The 24,612-nt window shown below is 58.6% G+C and overlaps 1 protein-coding gene across 2 annotated transcripts in view; it reads left to right on the top strand.

Annotated features, from left to right (window-relative positions):
- Positions 1–3,060: 3,060 nt before the first annotated feature.
- ACOT11 (acyl-CoA thioesterase 11) overlaps positions 3,061–24,612 on the top strand; it is a 51,288-nt gene continuing 29,736 nt past the window's right edge. Inside the window, exon 1 of one of the 2 annotated variants that reach the window (XM_062191395.1) lies at positions 3,061–3,310. Coding sequence is in view for 1 of the 2 variants with exons in the window: in XM_062191394.1 (XP_062047378.1) it covers positions 9,367–9,399 (33 nt within the window). In the remaining variant the exon portion in view is untranslated. Of the gene's footprint in view, positions 3,311–9,350; positions 9,400–24,612 lie in introns of those variants that run through there. The other variant, XM_062191394.1, reaches the window with a different exon arrangement.

The raw sequence follows: 24,612 nt of genomic DNA on the forward strand, positions 1-24,612 counted from the left end.
CCCTTCCTTCCGGTCCCTGGCACCCCCACTCTGGCTCTCTGAATTCACTACTCCAGTTCACACAGCGAAATTGCACAGTGACGGCCTGCTAGGGCCGGGCTTATTTTCGTGGCCCAGCGCCCTCGAGGTTGTCCACGTTGCAGCTGGCCTGCTTCCTTTTCACAGCTGTGTTCTATTCTTCTGCGTGTGTGGCCCCCCTGCCTCAATCTGTTTATCCTTTCGTTTGGATGTGAACATAGTGTTTTTGGAATATAAGGGCACTTCAACAAAATTCATAGCAAAATGAAATTCAAGGGTTTTTATTTTGGTGCCAAAGTTCTTAAATTTCTGCAGTTTTTTCATAGTTACCATTTCCATGAACTGTTTGAAGAGTTTTTGCATGCATAGCTTTCAAATTTTTTGCAGCAAACATCTCTTAAGTCCATTTTCCATCAGGATTTATTTAGTTATTTTAGAGATCTAGTTATTTATTCGAAAGTCAAAGTTATACGGGGGTAGGGGGAGAGGTCTTCCATTTGAGGGTTCACTCCCCAAATGGCTGCAATAACTGGAGCTGGGCCAGGCTGAAGCCAGGAGCTTGCAACTCCATCAGGATCTGTGTGTGATGGGGGCCCAAGCACTTGGGCCGTCCTCCACTGCTTTCCCAGGTGCATTGTAGGGAGCTGGATCAGATGTGAAGCAGCTGAGACATGAACACGCACTCACATGGGATGCTGGCGTCACAGGCAGTGGCCCAACACACTGCACCACAATGCTGGCTCCTCCACCCACTTTTGGGGTACCCTCATTTTTTAAAACATCATCACAATTAAGGTAAGGAGGATATGCGTCACCCCCAAACCTTCCACGTGGCCCCACCCCAGGAACAGTGACCTGCCTCTGTCCCTGGAGATGAGCTCGCATTCTCGTAGCTCTGCAGGCGTGAGACCCTGTAGCGCATGGCCTCTCTCGCCTGGCTCGGGGCACTCAGCACCACGGGCCTGTGACTCATGGATGTTGCCGTCGGCATCCGCAGTCGGGTCCCTTCCATGCCGAGTGGCGTCCCACCACGGGGATGTGCCGTGTCTGGTCAGCCACTCACCGAGTCACAGATGGTAAGCTGTTTTAGTCTCGGGCCAGTGGACAGACAAAGCTGGCGTGCCCATTTGTGTTCAAAACCACGTGTGGCCACTTTTCATTTCTCTTGGGAGATACCCAGCAGTAGCACGGCCAGGTCAGAAGACAGACATTTTTCAAATGGCCAGCATTTTTCCAGGACGCTAGTGTTCTTTTTACATTTCTGCCAGCAGCGCGTGAGGACTCCAGTTTCTCCACATCCGCACCGGTGCTTGGTACGGTCGGTGGGTGTAATCTTAGCCGTTGCAGTGGACTCATAGTGGTATAGGATGGATTTCAACCCACAACTCACAACTGATGTTAAGTATCTTTTCTGTATTGATTTGCAATAATCTGTGCTGTGTTTTCTTTCTCTAAAGAGTTGTCTATTTTATTTGAAAGGCAGAGTTACTCCCTAAATGGCTGCAATGGCCAGTGCTGAAGCCAGGAGCTGAGAGCTTCACCTGGGGTCTCCCACGTGGGTATCTTGGGCTATTTTCCTTTGCTTTCCCAGGCCATAGCAGAGAGCCGGATGGGAAAAAGGGCAGCTGGGACTCAAACCCATAAGGAATGCTGGTTCTGTAGGAGGAGGCTTAGCCCACTAAGCCACACTGCTGGCTCCCTCCAGGAGCTTTTTAAAGATCTCCTTACATTCATAGATTTCAAAAAATTTTATAGAAAATAAGCTTATCTTTTAATTTTATAAATTTATTCATTTAGTTGAAATATTTAATTTTAAGAGATTTTATTTATTTGTTTGAGAGGTAGAGTTACAGACAGTGAGAAGGAGAGACAGAGAGAAAGATCTTCCTTCCATTGGTTCACTACCCAAATGGCCTCAACAGCGGAGCTGTGCAGATCCGAAGCCAGGAGCCAGGTACTTCCTCCCAGTCTCCCATGTGGGTGCAGGGGCCCAAGCACCTGGGCCATCTTCTACTGCTTTCCCAGGCCATAGCAGAGAGCTGGATCGGAAATGGAGCTGCCGGGACTGGCGCTGCAGGCTGCGGCTTAACTGGCTGGGCCACAGCGCTGGCCCCTGGAAGTGGTCTTGGAGGTCATTTGCTGTTGCTGACACCTGGGGCCTCTGCTGCACGGCGGCTCCAGCATCAGCACAGCCAGCTGGGCCAGATAAGGGCCAACCAGGCAGACCCAGGTGTGGGGCGCTCATCATCCCCACCCTGCTGCTCCCCACCTAAGAGTGAGGCAAGAGATAAAGGGGTCCCCACTGCTGTGACACAGAGGTCCCCTGAGGAGGGCTGCTCCGTGTGGCCACTCAGCACAGTGGCTCTCTCTGTTCACAAACTGCCCTCTTCTCTCCAGGGTGTCTGGGCCAGGGTGAGCCCTGCCTCTCTGAGGGGTGGGGTTGGGGCGCGCTCCTGCCATGACTTCCGTGTGTGTGTGTGTGTGTGTGTGTGTGATTTCTTTCGCTTGTGATCTTATCATGTCTTATCATGCGTGTAAGGCGCCCTGCCCGCACACATGGGGGAGGGGCCCCAGCCGGGTCCTCCAAGTCCGCAAATTTCAAGCCCCGCAGACCGGGCACAGCGCTTCCCTCTGTGAGCCGTGCGGCGGTGGGGGTGGGGGTAGGTGGGGGGAGGAGCGGAGTTCATTTTCTTGTGCTGTAGAGAGCCATGCATTTTTTATCTTCTTTCTATCAACGCCAGAAAGGGCCAGGGCAGCCGAGTCCGGTTAGGAACCTCAACCCGGCCCCCAGCGCGGGGCTGGGTGCATAGTAGGTGCTCAGTACAGGTGTGGACAAAGCAGATTCTACGAGGGGCTGCAGTAACAGGGAGGCGGCTAGGGCGCGCTCTGCCCGGCCCGGTGCGCCGCCCGCCGCCTTTCCCTCTGCCCTGGGCGGGGGCGGAAGCGTGGCGGGCCCGGGGCCTGGCCCTGGGGATCCGCAGGCCGGGCAGCCCGGGACCGCCCCACCCGAGCCGGGGAGGGCGCCGGAGCAGCCTGGTCCGGAACTGGCCGGGGCGCTCCCGCCTTCGCCTCCGCCTGCCGCGCCTCCTCCATCACACTTTCCTCTGCAACCCCAGAGGCGGGTCCCGAACCACTCCCCGCGAACTCGCTGAACCCGCTCCGGGCTGGGTCCTCTGGCCGCAGGGCCTGGAGTCTCCCACCGCCAGGCGAAGCCCCTGCCTGCGCCACAAGCACCTCGTTTCCGGGTAGGCTCCTGCTCCGTCCCCTGCCCCGCCCCAGGACACCCCCTTAGGTATGTCTGCCCCAGGCACCGCTGGGGCCTGAAGGGGGCGGCCTTTCGCTGGGCTGGGGCTGGGGTCCCACACTGGCTGCAGAAGCTTGCCCCAGGGGCACAAGACTCAGAGTGTGTAGGCTGCAGCCAGCACAGATTCCACTGGGAAGTAGTGTGTGTGTGTGTGTGTGTGTGTGTGTGAGAGAGAGAGAGAGAGAGAGAGAGAGAACAGGAGCCCTGGCTGTGAGCAGTTACTGGGCAGGGGCCAAGTCCAAGAATTAGGCAAGGTGCAGCCCTGCAGCCCTGGGGCCACGTGGTGGGGGAAGCAGAGCTGGACTGGGCAGGAGGAGTTGGGTGGCGGGGAGAGGGAGGACACATCTAACTTTGCTGGGTGGGCTGGGGCTCAGGGTCCAGCTGCCTAGGGCCACTCCTCTGGGCTTCCGCCCTGAGTGTTGGCCCCATGGCCGCTCTGTCCAGGCCCCCGGCGCTCACCTCCTCCCTGCTTACCTGGCTTCTCCCGGCTCCCCTTGCTCCCTCCTCGCCTCCCTAAAGGAGTGGCTGGGCCAGGTCAGCGCCACTTCCTCTTCTGCTGGCATCACCGCCCCTTTGTTCCTCTGCCTTTCCTCCCTCCCCCACTTGGCTCACAACTTCCCTTTACTGCCCAAGGGTGCCCCGAAGCACGAAGCACGGGGCGTCCCGCGGGGGGCGCGGGAGGGGCCACCTGCCCCTGCGTGCCTTCCTGCCTTTGATCCTGCCTTTCCGCACCTACCTTTCCCCGCTTGGCGCTCGCACGGCTTCCCTGTGCTTCTGCGCTCAGCTCCCGTCCATTCATTCTCCGGGTGTTCGCTGAGCATCTGCGGTGTCCCAGGCTCTGCGTGTCCACGGGCGCGGGCAGGATACTCCGAGGGCTCCGTCTCTTCTCTGCTGCCCTCTTGCTCAAAGCCGAAAGGGGGAAGGAGCACAGCTCAGCCAGTTTAAAAGAAAAAGCCTCAGGGAGCTAAGGGGCTGTGTGTGTGCGCGCGCGTGTGTGTGTGTGTGTAGCTACAGGTAGGTTCTGGCTCCTGGAGGGCTTCAGCTGGCACTGCTGGAAGTGGACGCTTGAGCGGATGATGTCAGTGGTCCCCTCTTGCCCAGAGAACTGGTGGTCCCATCTGGGAGGGCTGAAGGCCCAGCGGAAGGAGTTCCTGAATTCACTATTCCATTTCCTCGTTCGCCTGCACACGGATTCAGGGATGTGTTCTTTTATCAGTCAGGCAGCGAACCCTGTCTTGGGGCAGGCCCTGTGCTGGGGATTTAGGTGTCTGCTCTTTGAGTTCCCAGTCTGATGGGGGAGGCAGACCCTGCTTGTGAGTGCCAACCCAGAGTCACTGTGGGGTATACATGAGTTTATGTCAGTGTCCTTTGGCCCTGGGTTGGGGAGGCAGAGCTGTGGTGTGGACATGGAGGATTAATGCAGGCACTTGTTCTGTAGCCAGGGAGGCCGGAGGGAGGCCGGGAGACGCTGGCTGTGGTGTGGGGAAAGGAAGGCTCTGGGCGCGCGGGCCTGGGAGGCAGGCTGCCTGGGGCCTTTAGGCTGAGGGCGCCGCGAGCTTGTCTTCCAAGCTGGGCAGTGAGCGTGTAGCCTTCCACTTAGGACACCCCGTCTCACATGGCAGCACCCAGGTTCGAAGCCTGGCTCCAACTCCTGACTCAGGCTTGGGCCCCTGCCACCCGCGGGGGACACCTGAATGGAGCTCTTGATTTCTGGCTTTGGACCTTGGCTGGGGCTGCTGTGAGCATTTGGATAGTGAAGAAGCACCTGGCCGGTGCTGTGGCTCACTTGGTTAATCCTCCGCCTGCGGCGCCGGCATCCCATATAGGTGCCGGGTTCTAGTCCTGGTCGCTCCTCTTCCAGTCCAGCTCTCTGCTGTGGCCCGGGAAGGCAGTGGAGGATGGCCCAAGTCCTTGGGCCCTGCACACATATGGGAGACCAGGAGGAAGCACCTGGCTCCTGGCTTCAGATCGGCGCAGCGTGCCAGCCGTGGCGGCCATTTGGGGGGTGAACCAACGGAAGGAAGACCTTTCTCTCTCTCTCTCTCACTGTCTAACTCAGCCTCTCAAATTAAAAAAAAAAAAAAAAAAAAAAAGGAAAAGCACCAGCACCTAGGAGCTTATTTGCTGTTTTTCTCTGCTTCACCCATAAAGAAGTTTAAAAAAAAAAAGGAATGAGACTGCTGGATTCGGGATTCTCTAGAAAAGTTGTCGGCAGGTTGGTATAAGCTGTAAGTGGGTTGTGGTGAGTCCTGGTTAAGCCAGGTTCAGATCCTGACGCTAGGCTAGCCCTTATCAGCGGGGTGACTTTGGACCCTGACTTAGCACTCTGCCTCTGCAGGGGCGTCTCTGTGTGTTCCTTTCAGGCGGAGGGAGGCCGGAGGGCTCCAGTGACAAGGCTACAATGACAGTGCCCACAGTGGTTGCTAACCGGGCAGAGGTGCTGATGGCAGTGCTGTCTTGTTGGTTCTGTCTTTAAATCTCTGGGCCTCCTTCCGCCGGTGACATGGAAGGCTGTGCCCGCTCCCTGCTTCTCGAAGTGCGGCCCCAGAGCGAGCGGCGGCATTGCTGGGGATCCTGTGAGAGGTGCGGGTGCTCGGCTCTGCTCCAGCCCTGCTGGGGTCTCGCCGTGTGCACGTGGACAGCTGACCTTGGAGAGCTTCGGACCCACCTGGCACTTAAGACTTTTCCCCCACCACTTTTCTTTTCTTCTTCTTAAAGATTTATTTGTGTACTTATTGTTTGAGAGGTAGAGTTACAGACAGGAGAGAGAGAGAGATCTTCCATCTGCTGGTTCACTCCCCAAATTGCCAACAATGGCTAGAGCTAGGCTGATCCAAAGCCAGGAGCCTGGAACCTCCTCCGGGTCTCCCACATGGGTGCAGAGGTCCAAGGACCTGGGCCATCTCCTACTGCTTTCCCAGGCCATAGCAGAGAGCTAGATTGGAAGTGGAGCAGCTGGGACTCGAACCGGCATCAGCCTAATGTACCACAGAGCCGGCCCTTTCCACCACCTTTCTTCTGTGTGTTTCAAGTGCCTGTCCAGAGGCTGGGGGAGGGACACAGAGGTGAGGAAAAGGTGGTCCCAGTCCCGCGGGAGCTCCCTCCCAGGTGAGCTGGGAAGAGGAGCAGACACGCTAGGAGCATCCAGTGGAGCAGAGTGATAGACTGCATGGACCAGAGACCTGTGGGGGCTGGGGGGCGGCCACCGGAAGATCTGGACTCACTCACCTACTCCTGACCGCAACACCTATCCAGTCTTGCTGGGAGTCCTCTCAGAAGTCTAACTGAAGCCTCTCACTTGATGCCTTGTTGTGGGGCAGGATGGACAGTTCTCTGGACGGGAGATCAGGAGTGGGGGTCCCAGATGACGCCCTCACCCTCCACCCTGGACCTCTCTGTGGCTGTATTGATGTGGCCGCGACTGGGCTGTTATGGTTCTCTGGAGAGAGGGCAGGGCTGGGGGTCACATGTTCTCTCGATTCCTTTCCTTTGCCTGTGTAGTGAGGAGGTTTTTTTTTTTTTTTTTTTTTTTTGACAAGCTGAGTTAGTGAGAGAGAGAGAGAGAGAGAGGGAGAGAGAGAGAGAGAGAGAGAGGTCTTCTTTCCATTGGTTCATCCCCCCAAGTGGCCGCTACGGCTGGCACGCTGCGCCGATCTGAAGCCAGGAGCCAGATGCTTCCTCCTGGTCTCCCATACGGGTGCAGGGCCCAAGGACTTGGGCCATCGTCTACTGCCTTCCCGGGCCACAGCAGAGAGCTGGACTGGAAGAGGAGCAACCGGGACAGAATCTGGTGCCCCAATTGGGACTAGAACCGGGGTACTGGTGCCGCAGGTGGAGGATTAGCCTAGTGAGCTATGCCGCCAGCTTTTTTTTTTTTAAGGTTTGATTTATTTATTTGAGAGGCAGAGTTACAGAGACAGAGAGAGAGAGAGAGAGAGAGAGAGGCAGAGACAGAGAGAGAGGTCTTCCATCCGCTGGTTCACTCCCCAAATGGCTGCAATGGCTGGAGCTGGGCCAATCTGAAGCCGGCAGCCAGGAGCTTCCTCCAGGTCTCCCATGTAGATGCAGGGGCCCAAGGACTTGGGCATCTTCTACTGCTTTCCCAGGCCATAGCGAGAGGAGCAGCCAGGACTAGTACTGGCACCTGCATGGGACGCCGGCACCACAGGTGGAGGCTTAGGCACTGTGCCACCACGCTGGCCCGGGTAGTGAGGACCTTGACATTGCTCTGGCTGCCTGCCTGTCAGGTGACCTCAGGGTACCCTGGGATGAGCTGTCCCTGGTCTGAGCTGCTTTCTCTACTGGTCCGGGAGATCCTGTGACGCCTGTCCTGTTGGCCTCTTGTAGCTTTCAACATGGTGAGCACGTTCCTCACTCTCAGGCCCCCAGCTTTCCTGCAGCACTAGACTCCTCACTGCCTCCGCCTGCACTCTGCTCTGCCTCACCTGTTTAGTCTTCCAGGCAGTTCTAGCACCACTTCCTCCAGGGAGCCTTCCGGATTGCCCCAGCCCTCAGTGCCATCTGAGCACTATGTTGCAGTCTCTAAGGTGGGGACTTTAATTTCTCATTAGCAGACACAGAATACCGATGGGTGATCAGCTCTTTGAGGGCAAGGCCTGCGCCCACAAGGAGGGCTGTTAGAGCCCTTGATCTAGACAAAGGAGGCCCATGGAGAGGAGAGAACTTTCCCAGAGTCACACGACACGTTAGTGAGAGTGTTGGGCCCTGGGGTGGTGTTTAGCACAGCACTTAAGGTACTTGCTTCCCACATCAGCGTATTTGGGTTCCATACACAGCTGCGGCTCCTGTGGACACCGAGAGGCGGCAGCTTATGGCTCAAGGAGTTGAGTACCTGCCACCCTGGACTGTGGCTTCGAGCTGGTCCAGTCCAGATCATTGCGGGGAAGGTGGTGGTGGGAGGGGACCCCACTCCCTCTCTCTGCTTCTCAAATAAATAAAGAAATGAGAGAGCCAGCCAGGCTGAGAACCCAGGCCTCTCAGGTAGGCCGGGCCTGGGGGACATCCCAGTGGATTTGTGGTGGGTGCACCAGAGGCAGGGGGCACCAGGGGGCAGAGGCTGCTGGATCGGGCTAATCTGTTCCAGAGCTTTCTGTGGGCACTCCTGGGGCACTGCACCTTCCCTCCCCAGGAACCTTCCTCGAGGGTGGCTTGAGGAGGAGCAGCAGGTGGTCCGGTGCTTGGGGGATCAGCTGGTTGTTATGGGAGCTTGTCATTCCCCTCCCTCCTGCCCCCCCCCCCCCCCCCCCCGCCGCTTCCTCCCCGTCCTAAGTGCAGTGTGAGTGTCAAGTCCGATCTGAGTGTCAAGACCTGGTCCTCAAGCCTCTTGCAGCAGGGAGAGGAGGGGGGAAAATCCTGGGACGGCTACAGAGAGGCTGGGCTGGGGCCCTCGGGGCTGCTTGTAGAAGTCACGCTGCCTATATAAGGAAGTGAGGGTGTGCGGTGTCGCTGGCCAGCAGCTGCTGGAGCCGGCAGCCCTGAGCATGGGGCGAGCGGGCCGCGTTCCTGCAATGAGGACTCCTAGCAGGTGGGCCTGGTAGCCCGCTGGGAGGCGCTGCAGCTCCCCGGCCTCCTGCCTGCCGCCTCCAGCCTGACCCCTGGTGGACAGATGGAAACCTGCTGCCCGTTTGTCTCTAGCAGGCTGGAGCTGGGCAACTGGAGCCACCAGTGCCAGCCCCTGGGATCCATCCCAGAGCCAAGAGGTCCCGTGGGGACGGTGACAGGGGCTGGAAGTGGGAGTGTCTGGAGTTTGGTTGGGGCTGGAGCAGAGCGAGTGTCCGGCTGGGTGACCGCCCGGCCATCTGGCGGAGCCTTCTGAGCAGGGGTGCTAGGAGAAGGGGGCAGGGGTGATAACAGCTGGCCTGGAGGGCGGGAGCTTGGGGAGGAGGAGCTGAGGAGAGGCGAGGAGAGGCAGCGGCGGCAGCATTTGGAGCTTGCGCCGTCGCTGGGGTGACCGGCGTCTGTCTGGCAGGGCGCTGCTTCCCCAGCCCTGAAGCCCCGCAGACGCAGCTAGCGGACCGGCCACGATGATCCAGACCGTCGGCAGTCACCTGCGAAGGGTACGGAGGGTGGCAGCGGCGGCCAGGGCCGGGCACTGGTGGCTGGGGACGCAGAGGAAACTTCTGTTGCAAGTCTCAGGTTCTGCATCTGGTCTCACGCTCCCCATGGGCTGTTTCCCAGTTCTCTGTGGAGGGAGCGGGCGCAGCACCCCTGGGCCAGGGCAGTCCATGCAGCAGTGCCCAGACAACCCCCCAGGGCTGGCCAAGTGGAGTGGGATCACTGTCAGCAGGTTCTTCACTTCTGCAGCTAGCAGGTGTTTTTGGAGAGCTGGCTCCCCCGGGGCATGTCTGTGTGGGTTTCTGCTGGAGGCTCTGGGCTCCAGGCAGTTCCAGGGTGTGTGTGTGTGTGTGTGTGTGGCTGTGAGCGCCACAGGGTGAAGCAAAGCAGGAGAGCAAGTGCAGGACTGTGTGGGGCTGTGGAGGAGTGTCCGGCCAGATGACCTTGGAGGCAGCTTTTCCCTGGAACCTCCCAGCAGGGACTTTGGAGCTGAGATTAGGGCAGTGTGAGACAGCCCCAGGCGCTTGGTGGCACGGGCAGTGTCCTTAGATCTGGGCAGTGGAGGAGAGTTCAGGACGGACGGGCACGGTTGTGCGGGGCATGGGGTGGCTGTTCCCGGAAGACGTGTTCAGCTTTTTTACAAGGGGCTGGAGCAAATAAAGAAATGTCTCTCCCCACCCCGCCCCTGCCCCCGGCCGCCACTCAGCTCAGCATCCTCATCCTCAGGGGCCCTTGAGGTCCCCTTGCCCCATGCCCAGCCCCTCCAGTAGCTCCTAAAAGGTCAAGGTCACTGGGGCCTTGGGCATGACCTTCACGTTCCTCACTTGAGCCCTAAGGATCTTGGCAGCCGCAGATACCTGTGCGCCCCTGTTTGTCCCCCGCCCCTGCGTTCTCTGTGCCCCCCCCCCCCCCGTGCTCTTTCCTGCCACAGAGCACTGCCTTTGTTATGTCCTCCGCTGCCGCTGCCCGTGCTGTGCCTTCTGCCAGTTACGCTCAGCCGCCCTGTGCCTGTCTCCCTAGCAAGTTCCTTCTGAGCCCTCCGAGCTCAGCTCAGGTGCTGCCTCCTCTGGGAGGTCTTCCCAGCTTTCTCATGGCCCAGGGAGCCTCTGGGTTACTGAGCCCTCTCTCTCTCTCACGCTGGATTGTGCGCTCCACAAACACGTCTGTGTCTCCCACAAGCCGGTGAGCTCCGAGGGGCTGTCCCTGGTGCACAGAGCAGCTCGGCCAGAGTCCAGGGGAATGCTCACCAATGAATGGGGCGGGTGGCTTCTCAGTGAGGCCCAGGCCGGGATCTGAGCCCCAGGGCCCCTTGCTCCTCTCCCCAAGCCCTGGTGGAGTTAACCCTTAGTGGCTCTTCCCACTAATGCTCAGTGGTCACAGCAGGAGGGACATAGGATTTCCCATCTCACAAAGATGACAGCGGTACCACATCCTTACAGAGGGCTGCCGACTGGGGACTGGGCGAGGCGCCGTGCCACAGCAAGCCTGCAGTAGCAGTCTGCTCTCTGCGGGGGAGGGACTGTTGTCCTCTCCTGGCTAAGACATGAGAGTGCAGCTCAGAGAGGCACGGGGACTCGCCCTTGGTCCCACTGCGGGGAAATGCCAGAGCTGGGATTGGGCTCGGCCGTCTGGCTCCAGAGTTTGAACTCTTAAAAGAACCCAAGGCCCAGCCGCATAAGCTGGGTTCCAACCCGCAAGTCCTGACCCCAAGCCCAGCCGGCCTTCAGCTTCTCCTCCGTGGGGCTGGGGGTGGAAGCTGGGCCGTGAGGCCACAAGCGCCTCGTGTCAGTCAAGAGCACGCTGGCCTTGACGGCCACGTTTGGACTGTTGCCTGGTTGGCAGGAATCCTTGGATTTCCCTGGCTGCTGCTTGAATTCTCTTAGCCCCTCTGGGAGATACGAGAGTTTCTAAAGGCTTTCTGGTTTGGTACCCAAGCTGTTTTGTATTTATTTATATTATTTTAAAAATATTTATTTATTTGAAAGGCAGAGTGACAGAGAGGCAGAGGCAGAGGCAGAGAGAGAGAGAGAGAGAGAGAGAGAGAGAGAGGTCTTCCATCCGATGGTTCACTCCCCAATTGGCTGCAACAGCCGGAGCTGCACCTATCTGAAGCCAGGATCCAGGAGCTTCTTCCGGGTCTCCCACACAGGTGCAAGGGCCCAAGGACTTGAGCCATCTTCTACTGCTTCCCCAGGCCATAGCAGAGAGCTGGATCAGAAGTGGAGCAGGGGCCAGCGCTGTGGCATAGCGGGTAAAGCTGCCGCCTGCAGTGCCGGCATCCCATATGGGCACAGGTTCAAGTCCCGGCTGCTCTACTTCCGATGGGCCTGGGTGTTTTCTTCTCTGGGCCTCAGTGTTCTGGGTGGTCCCTGAGGGTCCAGCGGCCTTAACCTGGTGGGAAGGGAATGTTGTAAAAGGGTTGTGCTTCTCCTTAAGGTGGTCCTGAGTGTCAGAGGTAGGGGCCCACCTCCTGCGATGACCCTGCCCGCCTTGTGCGGGGAGGAGACCACGGAGCAGCTGGTGTGCCTGCCCTTAGCAGGAGCTCAAGAACTGCCGAGTGAATGAGTGGCGCTGGGAGCTCAGAGGGGCTGTGGCGCTCCTGGAGGGCTTCCTGGAGGAACAGTAGGACTCGAACTCTCAGCTGCAGTCCGTGTTCAGGAGCCACAAATGAAGCCCAGTTTCAGCCATAGGCAGCCTCCCTTAGTGTGCCTGAGCTGTCCAGAGGATGCTTCTTCACCCTGCAAAACCCCATCCAGCTGCCCAGGGGTGAATGGCGTCTCCTCAGGGAGACGTTCCCTCTCAGGAACGTACTGAGGGCTTCACCCAGGGCAGGTGCTAGGTATACTGTGCCCCACACCCCTCGGTGTCTCATGGAGCTGCAGCGAGTGTGAGACAGACAGTGGGAAGGGAGTGGAATAAGTAACAGTGAGAGTCTGCAGTAGGTGCTGTGAACTGGAATAATGATAAGAGCCAGTGCCACGTGGGTGCTGGCTATGTGCTAGGCAGGCACCAGTCACTCCTGATAGCCTCTCTGCGAAGTGGATGGTGTTATGCTGCCCGCATTGAAGACAAAGCTGAAACAGAGGCTGAGTAACTTGTCTGAGGTCACACAGCTAGCAAGTGGCATTGCTGGTATTAAACTCAGGCTATGTGGCCTCGAGGGATATGCGAGAGCTAGGGACAGGTGACAGTGAGCCGAGACCCAGCTGCTGGGAAGAAGACAGCCATGGGAGGACCTGGGAGGGCAGCATTGTAGGCAGAGGGAACAGGGGTCATTTGCAGGCTCCCAGGTGCAGGAGCTGAGTGTGAGCTGCTGAATGAAGGCACAGGGCTCGGAGTGAGAGAGAGCAGGGCTGCCAGGGGCAGAGATGAGGACGCTGGCTTTGGGGGCTGCAGCAGCGTGGCTTGCATGGCTCTGCCCGCTGGACCGTGAGCTGCTGGGCGGCTCTCCGGGCCCCAGGCTTGGTGCCCAGGTGTGCAGTCCCTGCCTGCCGAGCTCCGTGAGCTCATGGTTGCACCTCCTCCTCTCGGAGCGGCCAGCGCTGTGACGGTCCCGTTCATCCCTGGCCTCTCCCGATGGGGCAGTGGGTATAGGACCAGTGCCCTGGTACAGGTGAGGCATGGAGGAGCGAAAGGAGGAGCCTGGGCGTGTGGAGCTGGGGAGACTCAGAACCCCCACCCGTCTGGGTCTTGGCCGGGTTGGCACCTGGAGCTCTGTGTACCCAAAAGTGGCCTCAGTGTTCCACCCTCTCACACCGACCAGGCAGACTCGGGGCCCCAGGCTGGCGGAGCTGACCCACCACACCACCCCCCAGGGGCCAGGGGGCTGCAGCACAGCCCTGCCTGTATCTGGGATGGAGGCCAGGTGAAGCCAGCACTGCCAGGGGCTCTGGAGAGCTGCCCGCTGCTCTGCAGGATGGCGGGCTGGCCCGGCGCGCTGCCTTAGCAACACTGACTCACTCCTGTGTCCTCACCGGTGAGCCAGCTCTGTCGCGGCAGATCTTCCCAGGTTGCTGGCAGGAGGAGGGTAGGATTTGGCACAGCACTGGCCGAGGTAAATAAGATCCTTTTTATTTCATCTCATCTGATGTCAAAGTTGCTTAGTGGCTTATTTATCTGCTCATTTTAAAAAGATTTGTTTATTTATAAGAAAGGCAGAGTTACACAGAGGGACAGAGAGATCCTCCATCCTCTAGTTCACTTTACAGATGGCAGCAACGGCCAAAGCCAGGAGCCGGGGGCTTCTTCTGGGTCTCCCACGTGGGTGCAGGGACCCGAGCACTTGGGCCGTCCTCCACTGCTCCCCAGGCGCATTAGCAGGGAGCTGGATCGGAAGTGGAGCAGCCAGGACACGAACCAGCTTCCATATGTGATGCCAGCACTGCAGGGGACGGCTTTAGCTGCTACCCCACAGTGCTGGTCCTTCCTTAATGGTTTAGTGATGGGTTGGTTGCTCAGACGAAATGGTAAAAGCTAACTTTTCTGTTGAGTACCTACTATCTAAACTTCCAATTAGCTTTGAAGGCTGCTAGTATTTTTTTTTTTAACCCAGATACCTTTTATTTAAGGAATACAAACTTCACACGTTTCATAAATACAACTTCTGGAACACAGTGATTCTTCTCACCCTACCCACCCTCCCACCCCTCTTCCTCCTCCCCCTCCTATTCCCATTCTTATTTTTTACTAAGATCTATTTTCAATTAACTTTATACACTTAAGATGAACTCTATACTGCGTAAAGAGTTCAAATAGTATGAAAAAAAAAAAAAAAAAAAAAACCTGTTCCTCGACAGTTCAGACAACAGCTGTTCAAAGTCATCGCATCTCAAAGTGTCAGTTTCACTTCATAGATTACCTTTAGGTGCTCTGTTAGTTACCACAGATCAGGGAGAACGTATGATGTTTGTCCTCTCAGGACTGGCTTCTTTCACTAAGTATGATGTTCCCAGTTACATCCATTTTGTTGCAAATAACAGGATTTCATTTTTTCTTTGACTGCTCTGTAGTGTTCCATGGTGTACATATCCCGGAGTCTCTTCATTGAGTCTTCAGCCGGTGGACATTTGTGTTGATTGCATATCTTAGCTGTTGTAACTGAGCGGCAAGGCTGCTGATGTGGCTCTGCCTTTACAGATAAGAAGCCATGGCCGGGCAGGGACTCACCGTGGGCCAGGTAGAGGTGTCAAGGTCTGTGTAGCTCCAGGCTCCAGCTGGCACCAGGGCTCCCCTGCCTGCCCCAGGCTGACCTGGCTGCACCAAGGAGCCGACACCTCTGCCTTGTGCCTGCTCTGTCCTGTGGCTCCTGGGACAGATGGTGCTGCCAGCTGGTCCTCTGCCATTTCCCTCGCCACAGGCCCTTGTGTCCTGCTGTTCCCAGGAGCGGCCTCCTTGCAGGTAAAAGGCGGCATCAGGGCAAGATGGAAAAGGCCAGAATCCCCCCCTTGAGGGATGCAGAGAGGAGCGAGGTGACTGTGGCAGCACAGTGCAGCCAGCTGTGCCAGAGGGAAGTCCTGAGCTGGGCCCTTCCGGCTGAGGGGTCAGGGCAGGCTCCCTGGAGGAGGTGATGGCCTTAAAAACTGCCAAGTAGGGGAGTGAGGGCTAGGCACAGTGACTTGTGTGGGAGGGTTAGGAAATGATGGGGGACTTTGGCAGGGACCCCTTGAGGACAGCCATGTGTCTGTGTAATATGTGTCTCCTGTCCCGGTCGTCTTTAGTCGTGGTGATTTGCCAAGAGTTGCTTTTGGAAGGGCAGCCCAGCTAGAAACAGCTCTGGGAGCAAGGGGCAGAGCCCAGGCCGCACTCACTGGCCGGGCACTCATCTCCTGTGCTTCAGAGGATCCTGGAGAGGGCTACAGAATGTTCTGGATGCAGAGCCAAGGTCTGATGTCTGTAAGGGCCCCACACATAGTAGGTGCTCAGGCAGTTACAGAGTGCGAGCCTCGGCCCGGCCATGTCTTCAGGGACTCTGCCCTGGCATCCAGAAACATGTGGGCCGGGGACCAGGGTTGTGGATGTCGGGGGCGGGGGGCACGGTGGGGTGGGGAGGCTGTGGTGCTGGGTTTCCCGGCTCTCAGCTCCCTGGCTCCATTTGTGGTGTCTGGAACAGGTTGTGGCCCGCCCCCAGGGCGTGGCCTGGCCCAGGTGTGGCCCTGGGCCTGGGAGAGGTCAGGAAGGGGCGTGGCCCTGGGGCCTCCCTCCAGGCAGCCTGTCATTTTCTGCACTGCCCAGGGTCCAGCTGAGCCAGGTGGGTCTGTTTCCTGGGGCGCCTGGGGGAGGGCTGGGGGAGCCGCAGCCCCTCTTCTCCTACCTCTCTTCCTTCCTGTCTGGGGCTGCAGCCCCGGGGGGGGGGGCAGAGAAGGGGGGGATGGGGCAGATGGGAGGTCTGGAGCCACAAGATGCCAGCCTCAGTTTCCCCACCGCTAACGAGAGTGTGTGTGTGTGTGGGGGGGGTATAATAGTCCCTGTCACTTGGGCCTACCCAGTGCCAGGCAGGTTAATGCCACGCTGACTGCAAGGAGAAGGCAAGTTTTAAGGGGTTGAGTGGCCCTCTGAAGGCTTTGGGAGCAGGGAGTGGCAAGGGCAGGGGGTGAAAAGAGTTTGGGGCCAGGTGAGGGCCCCTCCCAAGAGAGCCTGGAGGGGAGAGCCCCTCCCACCAGAGCCTCCTGGGGCCCCACCCTCCCGGCTCCAGGGAAGTTCAAGGTGGAACTTTCAGCTTGGGAAGGCTGAGAGAGGGCCTGGCCCTGGGGCTCGGGCAGCAGAGCTCTTTCCAGGACCCCTGCCGTCTGTGTTTCCTGGTCCCCTGTAAAAGGAGGGTTTTGGCTTTAGAGAGGAGTTGAGAATGAAAGGACCAAAGACGAGGCCTGCACCCAGGAGGCCTTGTGAGGAAGGGCAGCTGTCACCTGGAGAGGGGCTGTGAGCAGCCCCTGTCCTGCAGGCACCTCTGGGCTCTGGACACCCCTCCTGCCGGCCACGAGCTGACCTAGGAGTGCTGCCATCTCCCAGCCTCCAGGCACATGGTCCCCAGGTCCCCTGTGTCCTCTTATCCTCTCTCACTGGACCCCTCTCTGCTCTCTCCCTCTCCCACTCCCTTCCAGTGCTCAGTGCTTCCCCTACCCCTATCTGCCTGGACTCAGCCTACCGGGCAGCAGGGCCCATCGCTTGTGGAGAGCTCCTGGGTTCCTCCCTCCTCGCTGCCTCCCCTCTGCAGGCTCCTCCTTCCCACGGGGCCTCAGCACCCGGGAGTGAGCGCATCTTCTCTGCCCACCCTCCTTGCCCCAAGCTCACAACACCGAGTGTCTCACTGTGTCTGGCAGCTTTGGGGGTCTGAGATTTGGGCGGGGCTTCTGCTCCACGTGGCGCCGATGGAGGTGACTGGTGGCATTTAGCTGGTGTGTGAGCACAATTGAGGAGGCCAAGATGGCTTCCCTGGGGCCCTGGTGGGGGTGGCTTGGCTGGGGCTGTCGCTCTGAGTACCCACCCGGATGGCATCTTCCGTCTGAGGGTCTCAGGAGAGCCAGATTTCCCGCAGAGCCAGCGTTCCCAGGGCTCCTCATGACCTGGTCTCAGAGTTGCTGATGGACTGGTCCCTAAAGGTGACTGGGACTCAAGGGCTGGGGGAGTAGACTCTGCCTGTCCCTGGGAGGAGCAGCCAGACCTCGGCAGCCGTCTCTGACCTGCTGCCGGGCCGCGGAATCCCCGGATCTTAAGCGTCCTTGTGTGCTGGGGTCTCTGGGTGCAGCGGCTTCTTCTCTGGTGAGCTCCAACTTACACACCTTGATTTTTCTCTTGAAACGCTTCACAGGGTCTCACAAATCCTTGATTTCACTCCCCACTGTATCTCCACTGGGCTTCCCCAGCTCAGTAACAGGTGCCTGGGGCCTTCTCTCTTTCCCTGGCACGGGGAGCCCCCCTTTCTGGCGAGCCCAACAGCCTTTCCCCTGGGTGGCAGGGCCCCACTGGGGAATCCTCCTGCCTCTTCCATCTCTTGCTGCATCCATGCAGCAGCAGAGCCAGCTCACGGGGCGGCTCAGACCTGCCGCTCCCTCTCAGAGGCTCAAGTCCTCTGTCTCACGGTCAGCGTCAGGTTGGCCTGCACTCCAGCACCCTAGCACTCCCAGGGCCTTGCACAATTGTTCCTCCTCTCCTTCATTCAGCTCGGGGCCAGGAAGCTCTTCTGGTACCCAAACTTTAGCCCCTCCCCTTCCACCGCCTTCTCCCTCTGTCACATCCCCTGTGTGTTTGCTGTCTTCCTTGCACTCTCAAAAACATGCTCTTGTTGCTTTGGTGTGTATCATCCGCCTGTGTCTTCAGTGCTGTGGTCCCAGCACCTTGAAGGAGTGAGTGGGAGTTTTTAAAAAGGTTGATCTTCATCCCCAGCCAGAACTGGCTTCCTTCTAACCTTGCCCCAACCCTGGTCTTGGTTTTTATGCTTTGCTGGGACTCCCGGCTTCCAGTCCCAGCCAGCCCCACCCCATTTGCATCCAGAGACTGGCCGGCTCCCACAGCTCGGCCCCTGGCCTCCCCTCCAGCAGCCTCCTTGTCCATCCTGATCCTGGCCACTGCCTGTCCCCTCTGGTCCCCTGCATTCACAGGGCCTCGTGCTGCCTGCAAAACCCCAACCTGGGGCCCTGCCCAGCCTCCCCTCCTTTCCCCCCGCCCCTGAGTCATTCCTTCCCTAAGTGGCCCCCTTGGTTCCCACCCCTTGCCGCAGCATGAGGCCTTCCGCAGCCGCAGGGCCCAGCTGGGTACAGCGGGGCTTGTCACTGTTGAGTTTGTGGACAGAGGGAAACATGAGGCAGTTTTTGCATAAACAACTGTTACACCAGAGCCACCCCGGCTCGCAAACAGAATGACAGCAGCGGGCGAGCCGAAACGCAGGCTGCCGGGCCGGCCTCCCTTTCATCTGCATGGACCTGTGTTTCCAGGGGACAACTTCCAGGGGGCCGCTGTGACCGGGGGCTTTGGTCAAGCCTGATCTCAGGTGGAGCAGGCTGCTGTGGTGATAACTTCCCAGGGTCCATTTCACAGAGGTGTGTGTGTGTGTGTGTCTGTCTGTCTCGGGAACTATACAGATGCAAACCATGTCCCTTCCCTGCCCAGTGGCCCCCCTGTACCTCATTCTCAGCGCATCCAGCTGGCTTCTAGTGACTTCCCCTCCTGTCCCCAGAATCTGTTTCCTCCCTGAGGGTCTGAGGGCTGTCGGGGGCTGGGGGATGAGAGTTTTCCCAGCAGCCTTGCGAATGGCTGACCTGGTGCAGGTGGCTGTGGGTGGCCTCACGGAGCGTCACAGACTGTCCTGGTCAACACCTTGGTTCTTGGCTGAAATGAAGCCCTTGTGGAGGACAGATTGTGTGGCCAGCTGGCCATGTTGGAAGGGAAGGTGAATGTCATTGTCACAGGCTGGGACTGACAGGCCCCCACCTGATCGCTGCCGCCTTGCAAAGGCTACCTGGCCGGCACAGCTGACGCCTCTGACCCCTGGGACCTCTCCTTGCTTGGATGGTTGCCTGTGTCCTTTCACAATGCGTTGGCTTTAAAAATTTACTTATCTGAGAAGCACAGAGAGAGAGAGAGAGAGAGAGAGAGAGAGAGAGAGGGAGAGAGAGGGAGAGAACAGGTGAGCTGCCATCTACTGGTTCACTCCCCAGTGGCCCAGTCCTGGTTGGGTCAAGGCCAGGAGCTGGGAACTCAGTCCAGGTTTCCCATGTGGGCAACAGGAACCCAATTACTCTGAGCCATTGTTGCTGCCTCCCAGCACTTGGGCTAGCAGGGAGCTGGAGTTGGGAGCCCTGGCCCTAACCCTGCCGTGTATGACGCCAGTATCTTTACCGACAGGCTAACACCTGCCCCTGCCTTGGCTGTATCATCATTTTAATTTGGAAGTCAGAGTTATAGAGAGGGAGAGGCAGAGGCAGAGAGAGAGCGCTTTCATCTGCTGGTTTACTGTCCAAGTGGGCGTACAGGCCAGGATGGGCCAGGTGGCGGCCAGGAGCCTAGAGCTCCATCTAGGTCTCCCACGTGGGTGGCAGGGGCCTGACACACAGAGCTGCAGCTGGCAAGCATTTCTTACAGGTCGGATCCTGTTGTAAGCCCTTTACCTGCATAATCGCACTGCCTCCTCACTATGATGTTCTTATTCCCATTTTACAGATGTGGACAGTGAGGTTCCAAGGGGCTCAAGTGAATGGCTCAGGGCTGCCCAGCCAGACAGAAGCAGGGCCAGGATCCAGCTGGCGGGGGGGGGGGGGGGGGGGGGGGAGGGGCCCGCCGGGCCTTGCTGCTGCTGCCCTCTTGCCAGCCCTGACCCTTCCTGTCTTTTCCTTTCTTTCCTCTCTCTCCACTGTTCTCTGTGTTTCCCTCTTGGGGACCCAGATTCCTTGGAGACTGAGGAGACAGGGAACTGATGGGGGACTAGGGCAGGTGTGCAGAGGCCATTTTTTTTAAAAGAATTATTTATTTATTTGAAAGGCAGGGTTACAGAGAGGCTGAGGCAGAGAGAGAGAGAGGTCTTCCATCTGCTGGTTCACTCCCTAGATGGCCTCAATGGCCAGAGCTGGGCTGAACTGAAGCCAGGAGTCAGGAGCTTCCTCTGGGTCTCCCAGGCAGGTGCAGGAGCCTAAGGACTTGGGCCATCTTCTGCTGCTTTCCCAGGCCATAGCAGAGAGCTGGACTGGAAACAGAGCAGCCAGGACTTGAACCAACGGCCATATGGGATGCCGGCACTGCAGGTGGTGGCTGACCTGCTATGCCACAGTGCTGCCCCCCAGAGGCCACTTTGCAGCCAGAGGAACATGGAGTGATGGAGGCTCCTGGGACACAGTTGGGCGCTGTCAAGTTGGTGCACCTGCTTAGCACCCTGCTTAGCGCTGTGGCCTCTGCCAGCAGCCAGGTTGGCCCAGCTCCGTGGCTCTAGTTCTCAGGTGTGACAGCCTGGGTCTGAGAAGCCGCCGTGCAGCCTAGTTGAGACCTGTTCCCAGGCCTGCTCTGCTCCTTGTGCAAGGTCAGGGAAGCCCATGGCACAGGCGATCACAGCGCCGGCTCCCGCCGCTCTCTTTAGGAATGGTTTCTGGAGCACTTTGGGGAAAAACACAAAGTTACTCATGGAATGGAGAACTGGGTACAGTGGGCAGGATGAAGGGGGAGCAGGAGAGCTCTGGCCACCGCGTGGGCCCCAGGGGCTGGGAGAAGGGACCCATATTCTGGGGAGGGCGAGGACACCATGCCTCTGCAGGGACCCGGAGGAGCGGCTTTTTGAGGGGGCCCATTGGGCTGTCAGCTTCCCGGGGCAGGAAGTCCCAGCTGCGGCCAGGATCCCGCCCCAGGACTGTGTGCGGGGTGGGGGTGGGGAGAGAGGTTGGGAGGGGGGCCCTTTCATGCCTCTCTGACTTCTCTGTGTGTTTATTTTTTCTTCTGCTTGCTCTGCTCCCTACCAGCTCCTGTTTTTCCTCTGACCTCATCCTGTCTCCATTCCTTCTCTCTCCTTTCTCCTCTCCCTGACTCTGCCCTCCCCCAGCCCAGCCCCATAATCACTCTCACTGTTCCTCCCTTGCTCTTGTTCCTCTCTCTCTCTCTCTCTCTCTCTCTCTCTCTCTCCTGGGGGGAACTGTGATGCCCGTAGCTGCTGCGCCCAGCTCCAGGGTAAATGAGGTTGCCTGTGGGATGGTGGGGCCCAGCCCACACTGCCTGGCCGCCGTTGCCATGGTGACCCAGCCCCATGGCAGGCAGCAGCCTTGGCTGCATGGTGGGAGGACATGAAGGCCTCTGTCTGGTAGGAGAGAGGCCCGATCTGCCCTTGCACGGCCTCTGACTGGCCCAGTTCACTGCCAGGGGCCCCGGCGCAGGGCTGATTGCCTGTGAGTGCAGGTTCTGGGCTAGATGCTGTCAGAGCTGGCTCAGTCACCTGGTTCCAACCCTTCCGGGCCCCTTCTGGGGGTCTGCTGCCTGTAGAGATTGGGGAGCAGCTGAGTGCGCTGGGGGATGGGAGGACGGGGTCAGGAAGCCCTGCTCCTCAGTGCAAGGGTCTCTGTCAGAAGGGTGCGAGCCCTCTGTCTCTGGGGACAAGCAAGCTGCTGGATGCCACTGGAGGAGGTGTGGCAATTGCTGCTGATTCGGCCGGGAGGGTCCTCCCACTGCCAGGAGCTGAGGATTCCCAAAGTGCGGGTTATCCGGAGACAGAGCTTGCCGTGCCCTTGCTAGGGTGGCCCAGCGGGACAGTGTGAGGAAAGTGCCGGGACCCTGGCCCCAGCTGGGCGAAGGGCTGATGCCATCACTGGGGAACTTGTTTCGAGTCCCGGCTCCAGGCTTGGAGCTGGCCCGGCAGGTCTGGGTAAGGAGGGGCCGTGGCTGTCAGCGATGCCTGGGTTGCAGCAGGGGCCACAGGAGAAGCAGCTAGAGCCGAGTGGCCAAGAGCCTCAGCCTTTGGGTTACATAGAGCTGGGGTCAAGGCCAGCTCTGCCCTTTCCAGGCTGTGGGATTTTGTGTGTGTGTGTCTCTGCAGGTTGCTTGCCCGTTTCCACATCTGTGAAGTGGGAATACCTCGCAGGGCCTTGCGGCAATCAAGAGATTGTTATGCGATGCTGACCGGGGGCGGGCGGTGGGGGTGGTGGTGGCAGGTGCTGGCCTGGCCTGGCACATGGGAAACACTTGCAGAGGGACCACTGTTCCCCATCTCCCCTGCAAACCTCCCCCACACTTTCGGGTTTGTAACTGAGGAAGCTGAGCCACACACTTGTTGTGTCCCCGGGTGGTTGGCCTGGCCACAGCGCAGGGACAGTGACCCACACGGCCATCCCCTGTCCTGCAGGGTTTGGCTCCAGTCCCCACGCAGGCTGGGGCTCTGCCTACTCTCCCACAGCCCCTGCGACAGCACCTCCCAGGTGAGCCCTGGCTCCGCCTCTGTGCCCCTCTAGCCCTTGGCTCCAGGAAACTGGAGCCACTGGGGCTTGTGCACCGGCTCTGCCTGTCGATCAATTCCAGAATGAAAGGAAGGTACAACCCTAGGGGTTTGCAAAGCCCCTTCGCTGTGCATCCCACGGTGCCCCTGTGAGGTCCTCATGGTTCTGGTTTGGCAGGTGAGGGGGCAGGTCCCTGGGAGGCCCCGAGGCATCCTTTTTGCTCTGCCTCCCTTCTTGCTATTTCTGTGTCTCATGGTGAGAAGCAGCGACTGCTGAGCGTGGGCTGGTGGAGGAAAGACGTGCTCCCAGCTGGCCCCGCTGCCGCACCTGGACCCAGCCCCTCACCTCTCACCCTGGGCTCTCACCCTCAGCCCTCCCGGATGGAAGTGGGCAGGCAGACGCTGTGTTTTCCTTCCCCAGGACGAAACAGCTTCTCCATTGTTTGCCCTTCACTTAAGACCTTGGATGGGGAGGCCCCGTGCCTCAGTTTCCCCATGCGATTGTGGTCAGTGTGCACGGCCTCTCTCCCTGTCTTGGTGCCAAGGATAGGGGTAGCGGGGTGGGCAGAGGCAGGAGCCTGTACTGCAGGACTGGGGACTTCTCTGGGCTCCAGGGCTCTGGGCACCCCACCACGGCCAGCACCCAGCACCTCAGAGCTGCGAGCTGCACACTGGGCGGCTGTGATAGGAGTGGTGAGTGGCAGGGAAAGTCCTCCCCACTTGTTCTGGGCCCCTGGGGCTCTTCTGAGTGACTCAGCAGGAGAGCAGGTGTCGGGTTTCAGAGGAGGCTATTTTTACCCGTGGGGGTAGGAGGGAGGCCGGTGCTGTCCGGGCTGGGCGAGGGGCAGGGATGGCAATGGGCACTGTCCTCCCCGCTTGTGGAGGGTGACACTGATGGAGGTCGGGACACACTCAGCAGATCATGCCTGGGGTCCATAGCCAGCTGGACACCAGGTGTGGAGAGAGAGGGCTCCTGCTCTGGGGGGCTTCTGGTTTGGTGTCACCCAAATACAGCCACCGCCCAGGGCGCGTTGCCACCGTAGACAGCACCACAGAGGTGAGGGGCATGCTGGCCGGAGCTGAGCAATGCCTAGAGTGAAGTCGGGCAGGAAGAGTGCTTCAGGCAGAGGGAGTGGCACGGGCAAAGGCCCTGGGGCAGTGGTCGGTGTGATGCATGTGAGGAGCTGAGAGAAGGCCAGAGCGCGGAGCCTCCGGCAACCTTGTTAAGGGCTTCCTCCCGTGAGCCCCGCTGTCCCTGCGGGCGGAAGTCCTGGAGGCTGTCTGGTCAAGTGTCCATTTGGCAGACGGGCACGTGGAGGCCTGGAAGCTACATGAACCCGCCTTCTCAGAAGCACGCAGCATGGGCCCGGCACTGAGCCGAGCGCTCTGTTCTGCTGTCACTCTCCTTCTTAAAATACAATTGCCATTTAAATTAAACTAATTTTAAGTTAACAGACTGACCTGACATTTGTCTAAAATGTTTTTCTCATAAGAATTAAAAAATATTTTCAAGGTGAAATTCATGCAATATAAAGGTAACCATTTTTAAAAAGATTTATTTATTTATTTATTTTTGATAGGCTTATATATTGAAAGATGTGAGACACACACAGAGAGAGAGCGATATCTTCTATCTACTGGTTCATTCATCAAATGACTACAGTGGCCAGAATTGACCCAGGCCAACGCCAGGAGCCAGGAGCTTCTTCCGGGTCTCCCACATGGGTACAGAGGCCCAAGCACTTGGGCCATCTTCTACTGCTATCCCAGGTGCATTAGCAGGGAGCTGGATTGGAAGTGGAGCAACTGAGACTTGAATAGGTGCCCATATGGAATGTTGGCACTGCAGGCAGAGGCTTTTACCTGCTACGCCACAGTGCTGGCCTAAAGAGTTATTTATTTATTTGAAAGGCAGAGTTACAGAGAGGCAGAGGCAGAGAGAGAAAGATCTTCATCCACTGGTTCACTCCCCAAATGCCTGCAATGGTTGGGGCTGGGCCAGGCCAAAGCCAGGAGCCGGGAGCTCCATCTGTGTCTCCCACGTGGATGCAGGGGCCCACGTACTTGGGCCATCTTCTGCTGCTTTCCCAGGAGCATTAGCAGGGAGCTGGATCGGAAGTACAGCAGCAGCCAGGATTTGCGCCTGCACTCATATGGGATGCTGGATGGCCGCCCCAGATGTGGCGTGGGGCCCCAGCTCTGCCCCCTCCTCCTTCACTGACGACCGGGTGACTTGGGATGGTTTGCGTCTCTGCTCTTCCCGGAGCCTCAGATGGGAGAATCTCTTCCCCCTTTCCTTCCCCAGGGCTACCGAGATGTA

The sequence above is a fragment of the Lepus europaeus genome, chromosome 5 (genome assembly GCF_033115175.1).
Source record: "Lepus europaeus isolate LE1 chromosome 5, mLepTim1.pri, whole genome shotgun sequence".
Classification (NCBI taxonomy): domain Eukaryota; kingdom Metazoa; phylum Chordata; class Mammalia; order Lagomorpha; family Leporidae; genus Lepus; species Lepus europaeus.